This window comes from Haliotis rufescens, unplaced genomic scaffold (genome assembly GCF_023055435.1).
Source record: "Haliotis rufescens isolate VD_foot unplaced genomic scaffold, xgHalRufe1.0.p SCAF_8, whole genome shotgun sequence".
Taxonomy (NCBI): Eukaryota; Metazoa; Mollusca; class Gastropoda; order Lepetellida; family Haliotidae; genus Haliotis; species Haliotis rufescens.
The window spans coordinates 15,776,817-15,790,277 of NW_025964372.1; the positions used below are offsets into that span (position 1 = coordinate 15,776,817).

General features: G+C 43.3%; 1 protein-coding gene across 1 annotated transcript; it reads left to right on the plus strand.

The window, feature by feature from the left end:
- Nucleotides 1-303: 303 nt before the first annotated feature.
- LOC124144784 lies at nt 304-11,812 on the plus strand. The gene is made up of 6 exons (XM_048389689.1): nt 304-444; nt 5,721-5,774; nt 7,698-7,816; nt 9,313-9,465; nt 11,030-11,076; nt 11,758-11,812. Exons 1-6 carry the CDS (start codon nt 320-322, stop codon nt 11,794-11,796), a joined length of 537 nt encoding a protein of 178 aa, XP_048245646.1. The 5' UTR covers nt 304-319; the 3' UTR covers nt 11,797-11,812.
- The last annotated feature ends 1,649 nt before the right edge of the window (nt 11,813-13,461 follow it).

Genomic DNA, 13,461 nt, shown 5'->3' on the forward strand with positions numbered 1-13,461 from the left:
AATGTTTTCAGCTAACTGTAGTAACGTGTCGATAACGTTTGTAATATTTTGATCAAATCCAATTTTCAAGTGTGTTAATGTGTGCTTTCTTTTGCTCGTCAGTTATTAGAAATTTAAAAAAGATTCAGATACAAAGTGGAAGGCATATTCAACAGTTTAAACCAATATATAAATTCAAAAGATATATGCATTATTAAAGTAAAATGGTGATAGTGTGAATTTATACTTGTAGTCCACACAACGTAACTATACTAGTATATCTTGTGGTATATTCCTTAGAAACACACGGTCAGCCATAATATACTTGCTGACCTGGGTCATGAGAGATGACAGCTTGTCCTTTCCTAGATTGGTTCACCTGATCTTGGTCACATGTCAAGTGCTTGTTAAGGATAGGCATTTTTGTTTTCTTTTCTTTTACCAGCTCTTTTGCACCTTAATCAGGTAAGTCAAAGTGTGGCGTTTCTGGGGGATGGTCAGTTACTCGAACATATCTAAACATACTCATTTGATCTTTATGCTTTGTTCCATGATGAAAAGAAATAACACATGTTTCTTAATTTCTAACAATAAGCATCAATCTGGATTATTACGTCGTCGATTAGCTGAACAAACACAATCATGGCAACAGGGGTAAACTCCACGGTTCATTCGCAGGACGACGACCCCCTGCGTCGTATGAAAACAAACTAGCAAAAAGTGAGGTCGTCGTCCTGCGAATATTTCAATCCGCCAATCTAGTTAAACAATGGGTATCGAGTGTTATTTTAACAACTCGAGCAAGTACAAAAGTGGAATTGGATTTGAAACGGTAGCCACCAGTACAAAGGTATCAACTGCCGCTTGTAGTTGGAAGAAACGGGCACTGTAACTGCGCGTTTGCCATATCGAGAATGATGACAGACTTACTTACTTATATTGGAGATTTTACGTGCGCTTTCCGACTGCAGCGTATTTCGCACACGGGCCCGGCCAAGCCATTTAATGTGTTTCCAAAAAAGGGGAAAAGGTTGTTTGGCAATCCAGTAGGGGTGTTTTAGTGGTTGCTTATATCGAATTTTGGAAATTTTGAGATTTGGGAAAAATGCCAAGAGGGTTTGGGGGGCGAACTAAGGGACCTGAGTATGGAAGTTTGTTAGTTTGATTATTTGGTTTGGTTTTGGTAGTTTATTGGGGTTTTAAATGCGATTTATTAGTTTTGATTAAGTATACACCTAAGGCTTTGAATTTTTCTATTTTATTTTGTGGGTTTAGGATTGCTTCTAGAGTAAGAGCCTGTGTGTTTGGAGATCGGATCTGAGGATCCGTCTGTATAAATGTGACACCAATTTGGCCAATTTTCATGTATGTATGCTAGTGTGGTGGTTTTTGCTATGTTTGGGTCGGTTTGTTTATTTATTGTGCTAGCTAGTGTTGTGTCTATTTTGGGTGTTTTAAGTTTTGGGGTGAAGATATTTGATTTTTTACAGTTTTGTTTAAGATTGTTTATTTGGTGTTCATTTAAGTAATGGTTATTCTTTGGGATATTGGAGTAAGTAGAGGGTGTTTTCGAGCTAGGGCTTGGTTTTTGGGGCTGATATTTTTGTTTATTAGGTTTTGAATTAGGGGGTTGGATTGAGACGCGGCCCAGAAATTTAGAGTTAATTGTTCCCTACGTAGACTTAGTGGCATTTCTCCTGTTAAGGCCTGGAGTGAAGTGTAGGAGGTGCCATGTTGAGTGCGTGTTATTAGTTTTAGAGCCTGATATTGAATTGAGTCTAGTTTTTTGCTTAGGGCTTGGTTTAGGGTGTCGTATATGGCACATCCGTAGTCTATTTTAGATCTAATTAGTGATATATAGAGTGAGATGAGGGTGTCTTTGGAGGCCCCCCAGTTTGAGCCAGTAAGGCACCTTAGCGTATTTAGATCTTTGCTACATTTAGTTATTAGATTATTTATGTGAGCGTCCCAGGAGAGATGTTCATCGAAAATTAGTCCTAAGAATTTGGTTTGTTTTAGGAATTGGATTGGTTTGTTGTTTAGCTGGAGTTTTGGGGAGGCGTTTATTTTAGGGGATAGGCCCTCGAATAGATCATTTATCATTATATTGAAGAGTGTGGGGCTGAGGATACTGCCCTGGGGAGTGCCATTTTCTAGGGGACATTGGTCCGATAGCGTTTGGTCTATACCCACGGTTATTTTACGATTGTTTAGGAAGTCCTGGATGTAGTTTATTATTTGTCCTTTGAGTCCTATGTTTTGTAGTTTTTGTATTAGCCCGTCGTGCCATACCATGTCGAAAGCTTTGGAGAAGTCTAAGAAGATGCCTGTAGTATATTGTTTGCTGAGTTGTCCTGTTTTAATGTCCTGCTCTAAACGGGCGAGGTTATCTAAGGTTGAGCGGCCAGGAGTGAAACCACTTTGATCTGGGTTTATGATGTTATTTTGAGTAAGGTAATGTTGTAGTCTGTTTTTAGCCATAGATTCCATTACTTTACATAAGTTTGAAGTTAAGGAAATTGGTCTATAGGAGTTAGCCTGATTAGCTGGTTTATTAGGTTTAGGGATTGGTATGACTAAGGCCTGTTTCCAGGGAGTAGGTACTCGTCCGTTTTGATAGATGAGATTGTATAGTTTAAGTAGTGCCTGGAGTAGTTTAGGGTGTTTTTTTTTAATTATTTGGTAGGAAGTTAGGTCCAATCCTGGGTCTGTGCCCTTTTTCCTGTTTTGGATGACGTAGAGTAGCTCCTCCATTGTGTAAGGGTGGTTTATTTCTAGGTTGTCATTATTTGGTTCTTTGGTGTATTTGTTTTCTGTTTTAAGTTTATCTTGAAATTTTTGGCTAAAGTTGTTGCTGCTTACGGCCGAAAAGTGGTTGGCGAGGTTATTTGCCTTTTCAGCGATGACAGACTACCATGGTTTCGGAGATTTATAACAGAGTAACTGTTGAGTCAATCAGTTGAGTAAATGGTACTCACTAGATTATCAAAATCAGAGTTCACCAATTCAGTCAACACATTTCAGTTTTTGACACTAACCAAGGAGTTAATCCCCTCCTAAAACAACACCACACATCAAAGGCGTACCGGCGGGTCGTTGTCCTGCGAATGGAAAAATTCGAGGGGTCGTCGTCCTGCGAATACCCCAACCCACATGCTTCGTGATCACATAAAATAAATACAATTACAATCCTTCTGTTATATGTAACTTGATTTTTTTTAATCATATATAGATAAATAGTTTTGGTTAAAACTAATCAACTAGTTGTCGAGTTTGTAATGAATATATATTGAAATTTTAGATTTACCATCGTGCTGTTATCGCGATAATAAGAAATACAATTTTTAAGTCAGTTACAATCGTGATATCGGAGATGTTAACATAACAATATTCTGACTCATAAAAAATCATTCTATTTTAAACATTCAGTGTTTTTGTATCTGTATGAGGGGACACGGGTGGCCCAGTCGTATAAGGCGCAGCAATTCGCTGTGCAAAGTTGCGTCCCTTGGGCACGCCAGAAACCTATGATTGTGGGTTCGAATCCCGGTTCGCCCCGATTATGTTTCTAGGTTTGTCAGCATCATACCCGTGCTCGTGGGTTTCACCAAAGTGGTAAACGTCTGAGACCTGCATCACTTCGGCTCTTCCTCCCACATTAAGCTGACACGCCGTGATACATCTGGAATACTGTTAAAATCGGCATTAAACCCAACTCACTCACTCACTCACTATTTGTATGTTGTAAGACCAGTCCATACAGGAATAAAGAGAACAGGCAGGGATTAGCTGCTCACTGGATTATTTGTTGTTTGAGTCTGTAGTGGTTTTGGACTGTAGTTATTCTGGCAGGATACCCTTGCGTACGGCTGCCCTTGGCCTTGGTATTGTCCACCATTCCACCCGTAGAGCTACCCCAAGCTGGGCCACATTGACAGGTGCTGGGGCTATGGCGTACACTCTCCGCCTAAGAACATCCCACAGATGCTCTGTTGGGGACAGGTCAGAGGACTTAGGGGACCAGTCGAATGTCCGTATGTCTCGTCTGAGATAATCGGTGACGACCTGAGCACGATATGGTCTGGTATTGTCACCTTGCTGTTAAAATGACTGCCCACAATTCTAGCGAACGGTTGGTTGGTTTGTTGTTTAACGCCGCACTCAGCAATATTCCAGCTATATGACGGCGGTCTGGAAATAATCGAGTCTGGACCAGACAATCCAGTGATTAATATCATGAGCATCGATCAACGCAATTGGGATCGATGACATGCATCAACCAAGTCAGCGAGCCTGACCACCCGATCCCGTTAGTCGCCTTTTACGACAAGCATAGTCACCTTTTACGGCAAGCATGGGTTGCTGAAGACCTATTCTACCCCGGAATCTTCACGGGTCTTTAGCGAACGGAACGACAGGACGCAACATTTCGTCAACGTATCGCTTGCCAATCAAAAGTCCATTCACAATAACCAAGTCAGCACCGCCTCGCACTCTGACAGTCCCGCCCCGAAACTGATCATGGTCAAGAACTGTTGCCCTGGCCTAGCACTCACCGCTACGTCGCCAACAACGTTTTCTGTCATCTGCGAATCGGATGCAAAACGCACAGCTCTTCCTGGTGTTGCCAAGCCCACCCCAATCTTGCCGCTCACAGTAAGCTGTTAGGGTTACACCTGTCACAGGAGGCTTTGCTTTTCAGCACATTCGTCACCACTCGCCCCTATTCGTAACCTGCAAGAAGACTCGTCCCCCTATCAATGAATGGGGGGCACGGGTGGCCCAGTCGTCTAAGGCGCCGCGATTCGCTGTGCAGAGTTGCGTCCCTTGGGCACGCCAGAAACCTATGATTGTGGGTTCGAATCCCGGTTCGCCCCGATTATGTTTCTAGGTTTGTCAGCACCATACCCGTGCTCGTGGGTTTCACCGAAGTGGTAAACGTCTGAGACCTGCATCACTTCGGGCTTTCCTCCCACATTAAGCTGACACGCCGTGATATAACTGGAATACTGTTAAAAGCGGCGTTAAACCCAACTCACTCACTCACTCACTATCAATGAATGTCATGTACGAAAATACGACAAACCAATCAGGATGCGCGTATGATTTCAAGTTCTTCGTCAAAGAATCCCTCAGAAATAATTTTTGATTTTACATATGTCTTGCATCTAAAAATATACCCAAGACACAGTTTAATGTGTTCAATCATACTGTATAATTCCACATGTCTCGATGTGCTTTAAATTGCGTCTGAAATATATATAATATATGGGGAAATATATGTGAACCACAAGAAACTAGTTGACAATTGTTTTAGGTATGCCCGTTTGTGCTAGGACGGATCCCGGTCGCAAAAATGGCCATGTGAGGGGCACGAGTCGCTATTCGGCTTGTCCCGGAATAACACGAGTTGGTCAAGAACGGCGGGCTGCATAGTGCCCCCTCTCTATATATACACATAAATTCATTTAGTGATCGGCTGGTTCTTCCGGCTTTTTAAAAGCATCTTCGGGCCATATAAATGTAAATCCTGGATTCTCTCTCATTACATGGACTCAAGAAGTTTAGGAAGGGCCGGAAGTACTAGCCGAGCAGTAAATGAATCTGCAAAATTTTGCGAAGACTTCTCTTCATTTTTCTTATATACTGTACATACCCTAGAGAGTTGATTCACAATAATGGTAAACTTTATTTTGAATGAAATTATCGGTTTGCTTTTATTTCGCATCCTTGTTTTCCAGGATGATCTGCTTCCTTGTGCTGGCTCTTGCTTGCGGTGCCCTAAGTGCCCCGACGTAAGTTCCAATTACGTAAGAAAATAATTAGAATTAGAAAAACAAATTTAAATTAAATTGAATTAATTTATGACGTTTCGAGGATTTAATTTATTGACTCGAAATTTTCGTTGAGAAAAATCGCCCGTGTTTGCCTTCTCCAAAATTGGTTTATCTATCATAAAACACGTGGATACATTTTTAATACACTAATATTTCGAAACAAAGTATTGGTTTCCCAAGCGTGTAGAGCATGCACTATTTCTAATTTCTAAAAGGAAGATCTACAAATGCAAAATTGTATGTATGTGTCGATATCTGTTACTGTTGTTTAATGCAGGTGTTGATATTCAAGTATTGTTGTTTACTTTAAGCAGGTAGGTGTGGATTCTGTTGTTTACTGCAGCGGTCGGGTAGCCTAGTGGTTAAAACGTTTGCTCGTCACACCGAAGACCCGGGTCGACATGGGTACATTTGTGAAGCCCATTTCTGGTGTCCTACGCCGTGAAATTGTTGGAATATTGCTAAAAGCGGCGTAAAACCATACTCAGTCACTTACTGCAACAGGCAGGTGTCGATATCTGCTACTGTTGTTTACTGCAATAGGTATGTGTCAACATCTGCTTCTGTTGTTTACTGCAGCATGTAGATGTCGATATCTGCTTCTGTTGTTTACAGCAGCAGGTAGGTGTCGATATCTGCTTCTGTTGTTTACTGAAGCAGGTAGGCGTCTATATCTGCTTCTGTTGTTTACTGCAGTAGGTAGGTGTCGATATCTGCTTCTGTTGTTTACTGCAGTAGGTAGGTGTCGATATCTGCTTCTGTTGTTTACTGCAGCAGGTAGGTGTCGATATCTGCTTCTGTTGTTTACTGAAGCAGGTAGGCGTCGATATCTGCTTCTGTTGTTTACTGAAGCAGGTAGGTGTCGATATCTGCTTCTGTTGTTTACTGCAGTAGGTAAGTGTCGATATCTGCTTCTGTTGTTTACTGCAGCATGTAGATGTCGATTTCTGCTTCTGTTGTTTACTGCAGCATGTAGGCGTCGATTTCTGCTTCTGTTGTTTACTGCAGTAGGTAAGTGTCGATATCTGCTTCTGTTGTTTACTGTAGCATGTATGTGTCGATATCTGCTACTGTTGTTTACTGCAGTAGGTAGGTGTCGATATCTGCTTCTGTTGTTTACTGCAGCATGTAGGTGTCGATATCTGCTTCTGTTGTTTACTGCAGTAGGTAAGTGTCGATATCTGCTTCTGTTGTTTACCGCAGCATGTGAGTGTCGATATCTGCTTCTGTTGTTTACTGCAGTAGGTAGGTGTCGATATCTGCTACTGTTGTTTACTGCAGCAGGTATGTGTCAATATCTGCTTCTGTTGTTTACTGAAGCAGGTAGGCGTCGATATCTGCTTCTGTTGTTTACTGCAGCAGATAGGTGTCGATATCTGCTTCTGTTGTTTACTGCAGCAGATAGGTGTCGATATCTGCTTCTGTTGTTTACTGCAGCAGATAGGTGTCGATATCTGCTGCTGTTGTTTACTGCAGTAGGTAGGTGTCGATATCTGCTACTGTTGTTTACTGCAGTAGGTAGGTGTCGATATCTGCTACTGTTGTTTACTGCAGCAGATAGATGTCGATATCTGCTTCTGTTGTTTACTGCAGCAGGTAAGTGTCGATATCTGCTTCTGTTGTTTACTGCAGTAGGTAAATGTCGATATCTGCTTCTGTTGTTTACTGCAGTAGGTAAGTGTCGATATCTGCTTCTGTTGTTTACTGCAGCAGGTAAGTGTCGATATCTGCTTCTGTTGTTTACTGCAGCAGGTAAGTGTCGATATCTGCTTCTGTTGTTTACTGCAGCAGGTAAGTGTCGATATCTGCTTCTGTTGTTTACTGCAGCACAAAAGTGTCTTTATTCTAATATTGTTGTTTTACTGTTTCTTTTCCCTTTAGAACTGCACCGGACTTTACGGCGCTTCTCTCACAGGCATTCAACAGAATCGATGCTGATGGGAGCGGCTCTGTTGATGTGTCAGAATTCCTCAAGGTCTTTGACCTGTATGATCTCAACCGTAGGTTTCGTTTAGACACATATTGCCACTGTAGGCGACCCAAGACGCCCCGTGGTTTAAGACGTCGCAATTCATTGTATAGAGTCAGTTAGCCGTGCAAGGATCCGTTGATCGCGAGTTCGAATCCAAGATTCCTGATGATGATATTTGGTTTCGGCACTACTATTCGTGCTGGTGGGTTTCACCAAAGTGGTTAACGTCTACAACCTGCGCATGCGTACCTCAGGGTTTCTTCCCAAATTCGCCCTTGACAAGCATTATAACTTGTTCCCTAATGATATTTACGGTATGAAACATACGAGGTATTACAATTTTTTTTATATCATATAATATCACTCTTGCAATCGATGCTTAAGATCTAGTCTGCTTCGGAAACCTATTCTGTCCCTTAATCGTCAGTGTATGTGTTGACCCAGACTGACATCGTCGGGAGGGTGTGGTATGGAGTGAGACAGTGACGGTACTTCCACAGATGCACTGTGCACATATACGGCGACAAGCTTTGGTTAGCGGGGACCTTATCTGTCCTGGAAACGAAGAGTATTCTTTAGAGTATGTGTTGATTAAGACTGACATCGTCGGGAGGGTGTGGTGTCGGGAGAGACAGTGACGGTACTTCCACAGGTCCACTGTGCACATATACGGCGACAAGCTTTGGGTAGCGGGGACCTTGTCTGTCCTGGAAACGAAGAGTATTCTTCAGAGTCGGGAGGGTGTGGTGTCGAGAGAGACAGTGTACTACCACGCTTCGCTGTGTACATACAGTATCTTGTTCTAAATGCATCTCGAATCGCATCGACAGGGCATACACCGATGGGACAGGACACAGTGAAACCCCGTTTACCCGGTCGGTGCCGCTGCCTGTGAAATCAGATTAATAACACATATCTGGTTTAACGAATCGTGAAATTATTTAAATGTCCCCTGATGTATTCCCAACAGCAATCGTTCGGAGGACGGGTACTGCCGATTAACATTGGCCAGATAAACAGGGTTTCACTGTACACGGGTGTGAACCCACCTTCCTGACCAATTGTTGCTCGTACGTCAGTATTCCTTGTTTACTAGGGAAATATAAAAGCATGCGTTCGTTACTCAATATAGTTACTTCTAACTGGACGGGGGGGCACAGGTGTCCCAGTCGTCGAAGGCGCAGCGATTTGCTGCGCAGAGTTGCGTCCCTTGGGCATGCCAGAAACCTATGATTGTGGGCCCGAATCCCGGTTCGCCCCGATTATGTTTCTAGGTTTGTCAGCACCATACCCGTGCTCGTGGGTTTCACCGAAATGGTAAACGTCTGAGACCTGCATCACTTCGGGCTTTCATCCAACATTAAGCTGACACGCCGTGATATAACTGGAATACTGTTAAAATCGGCGTTAAACCCAACTCACTCTAACTGGACGATTTTGATAAGAAACTAAATTGCATACACGTGGTGTAACTTTTGATAATTAATATTTTTCACTGAATAATCAAAATGTTTTCAATTTAAGATGATGGCAAAATGACAATTGAAGAGTATATGACTAGTACTCACGTGCCGAAAACCTTTGCTCAGGCGGTCTACAATTCCATAGACTCCGATCACGACAATGCCATCAAGAGAAGTGACATAAACAGCGTCTTCGCGACCTACGACACCAGCGGTAATAAACCTTGACTTGCGATGAACACCTGCTCACAGTGATTGTACCTTTAACTGAAACACAGTGATTATACTTATCGCTGCAGTAAAACCAATTTTACTGAAACTCAGCCGGACGCTTTTGTGAGTTTTAGCACTGGCGGATCCAGAGGTAAAGGGAGTGGGTTGTGTTGTGTGCAGGGGTGCGCAACCCCCTATTTGACATGTGACCTGCACCTAGGGGTGGGGTGGTGTTGTGTGCAGGGGTGCGCAACCCCCTATTTGACATGTGACCTGCACCTAGGGGTGGGGTGGTGTTGTGTGGGAAGGGCGCGCAACCCCCTATTTGACATGTGACCTGCACCTAGGGGAGGGGCGGTGTTGTGTGCAGGGGTGCGCAACCCCCTATTTTACATGTGACCTGCACCTAGGGGTGGGGTGGTGTTGTGTGCAGGGGTGCGCAACCCCCTATTTTACATGTGACCTGCACCTAGGGGTGGGGTGGTGTTGTGTGCAGGGTTGCGCAACCCCCTATTTTACATGTTACCTGCACCTAGGGGTGGGGTGGTGTTGTGTGCAGGGGTGCGCAACCCCCTATTTTACATGTGACCTGCACCTAGGGGTGGGGTGGTGTTGTGTGCAGGGGTGCGCAACCCCCTATTTTACATGTGACCTGCACCTAGGGGTGGGGTGGTGTTGTGTGCAGGGGTGCGCAACCCCCTATTTTGCATGTTACCTGTACCTAGGGGTGGGGTGGTGTTGTGTGCAGGGGTGCGCAACCCCCTATTTTGCATGTTACCTGCACCTAGGGGTGGGGCGGTGTTGTGTGCAGGGGTGCGCAACCCCCTATTTTACATGTTACCTGCTCCCTCGGTCACGTCACTTTTGGATATGGGTAATATGTGCACCCCTTGTTTCAAAATCATGGATCTGCCTCTGTTCACTGTGTACGTAAATGATGTTAAAATGATAAAACATTTATTTACATATGTAGATTGTTAGTTTAACAGAAGACTGCCTCCGTGGTTTAGTGGTAGAGCATCTGTCCGAAGAAGGTTGGGGTTCCATTCCCGGCCGCGTTATACCAAAAGACTTTAAAAGATGGTACTTAATGTTACCCTGTCTGGTGCTCGGCATTAATAGGCTAAAAAAGGACTGGTCGGCTCGGACTGTGTCTGAGTGGGGTATTCGTGTTAAGGGGCGGTCGGGTAGCCTAGTGGTTAGAGCGTTCGATCGTCACGCCGAAGACCCGGTTTCGATTCCCGACATGGGTACAATGTGTGAAGCCCATTTCTGGTGTCCCCCGCCGTGATATTGCTGAAATATTGCTAAAAGCGGCGCAAAACCATATTCACTCTCTCACTCACTATTCATGTTAAACTGGGTCATGGTATCTCAGTGGGCTAACACTATAAAATTGGCATTAGTCCGGACTAGCACAAGCAGCCTCACATACATGCATGCACGTCTCTATATAAGTGCACTTATCTCGATCGCGACGTTAAACCCCATTTCACCTAACCTAATTCAATAGTATTCTTATCCTAAAAACAACCCAAAGCTAATCCACGTCATGATCTTTTCAGGTAATGGCCTCATCAGTCTCGCCGAATTCGTTACTAAGTATAAGGAGGTAAGGCACCCTCCCCCTTACAAGGAGACATTTTGACCCATTACTTTTGACAAATTTGCACATCAATCTCAAAGTACACAGTTTGAGCTAGAGTGAGTGAGTGAGTTTGGTTTAACGCCGCTTTTAACAGTATTCCAGTTATATCACGGCGTGTCAGCTTTATGTGGGAGGAAAGCCCGAAGTGATGCAGGTCTCAGACGGTTACCACTTCGGTGAAACCCACGAGCACGGGTATGGTGCTGACAAACCTAGAAACATAATCGGGGCGAACCGGGATTCGAACCCACAATCATAGGTTTCTGGCGTGCCCAAGGGACGTAACTCTGCACAGCGAATCGCGGCACCTTAGACGACTGGGCCACCCGTGCCCCCAGTTTGAGCTAGAAGAAGAACACGGTTATTTTAATACTTTTGAAGTGTGGCGGTACGTGGTACTGTGTACAGTGCACAGGTCACTGACCTGTTTAAAAGTTTCAAATCAAACTATATTTGGAGAAATAATAACATGATACGTGTTTGATAAACTTAAGTATGGCCCGGCCGAGATAGTACGTCTTTTTTACCCACTACATATTATTTTTTCAGATTTTTCAGCATGTCAAGTGGAATATTTAATATTATTTGTGCGTACAATTTGAGGACAAATGATTCATTTTAATTATTTTTTATTTTTTATTCCAGATTTTCGCGCAGGTCCAAAAGAACTTGTCTGGTCAATAAATGTTACTGGCAAACATAAACGTGTTTAACCTCCATTTCTAAACTTGTGGGCAAAACACGTCCAAAGGCCGAATTCTTCGAAGAATGCAGAGTATATGTAGTTACACGTGACCACGTGACAGATTCGAGCTGCTTCGGCGCATGCGTATGTGATGGTGAGTCACTCATACGCGCGATTCGCTACACAATATCCTATTTCAACTGAACATAGGACCGTATAAAATGCCCTGTTTGTCAGCTGCTGTCACACTTTGACATTAGGCAATAATGTACCCAATGTTATAATATATGCACATCACCCCTGGACCGTAATGGACTAGGCCATTCATGCATATTCATCGGGATCAAAAGTCAAGTTTTTCTTTTCTGTTTGATTGTTTGTTTGTTGTTTACCGTTGCACTCAGCAATATTCCAGCTACATGACAGCGGTCTGTAAATTATCGAGCCTTAACAAGACAATCCAGTGACTGACATCATCAGCATCGATTTACGCAAATACGATACGATGACATTCTACAATCAGGCCAGAGAGCTTGAGCACCGATCCCGCCCACGAGTACCCCTTGGGGCTGAGAAACTTAGCAGAAACGTCTAGATCTTCTAATGGCGGCTTAACACGGGTAACTTAAGTTTGCAAAAGCAGTTTGGCAAACGCTAAAATGTTTTCACACGACAAATATGTATTGTTTGTACTTAGTTCTTCTTTACTTCTCTCTCTAATGACGTCACATAAATAAGCAGACATTAGTAAACATCACGTGGTATGGACGCAGTATCTGATGGGTTGTAAGCTCTTATAGCTAAAATGGATAGAATTATCATTAAACCGCCCGCACGTTATCAGAAACGAGCGGGCCACTGTAACTTGATAATGCCCTCATAATGCTTGACGACGGGCCATTATCAAGCCCGTTGTGAGGTGACGTCATAAGGTAGAGAAAGTGACGTCACGTATTATAGTGACGTCATCTGGTTTGTTCTATGACGTTTCCATGTTTGTAAAATGGGGTCAGTGACATTCGTGTTGATTGCAAAAATTTTAAAAACCGATGTTGTTGTTTCTTTTTATTTGATAACAAATTCCATCCATTTTAGCTATAATAACGATAACGCTATTTTTCAGGGCATTATCATATGCAGAAGCCCTCGGTCTTTTCAACTGCCCTCCTTCGTCGGGCGGTTAATGGAAAACCTCGGGCTTCTGCAAATGATAATGCCCTGAAAAATAGCGTTATCCTTATATCAACATATGCTTGAGAACCATTTACAGTCAAAATCGAGTTTGACATCACTAAAATGGCGGCCAAAGTATTAATGAAAATAGAGTCCGATTCCATTTCTAGCCAACAGTTTGTGAAACTTCATAATGGTCGCACACAAGGTTTCTCGTGTGAAGCCATCTCATGGCGCCCCAATGTGTTGTGAAGAGTTGCGTCCCTTAGGCGTGCTTGAAACTTGGTTCGAAAAGTCCAAGTTTATATTTCTTGAATTTTCAGCATCGATTTCGGCTTCGAACTGTGCAGTATCGCATTCCACTGCCCGGTTCAGGCCAGTTGGTGATTGACAGCGGGTGATTAACTTTTCTCAGATGGCTCTAGTTGGACCAGCAGACGACACACTATTCTAAGATGCATTGAAAAACAATTGAAATCTTAGTAATACTT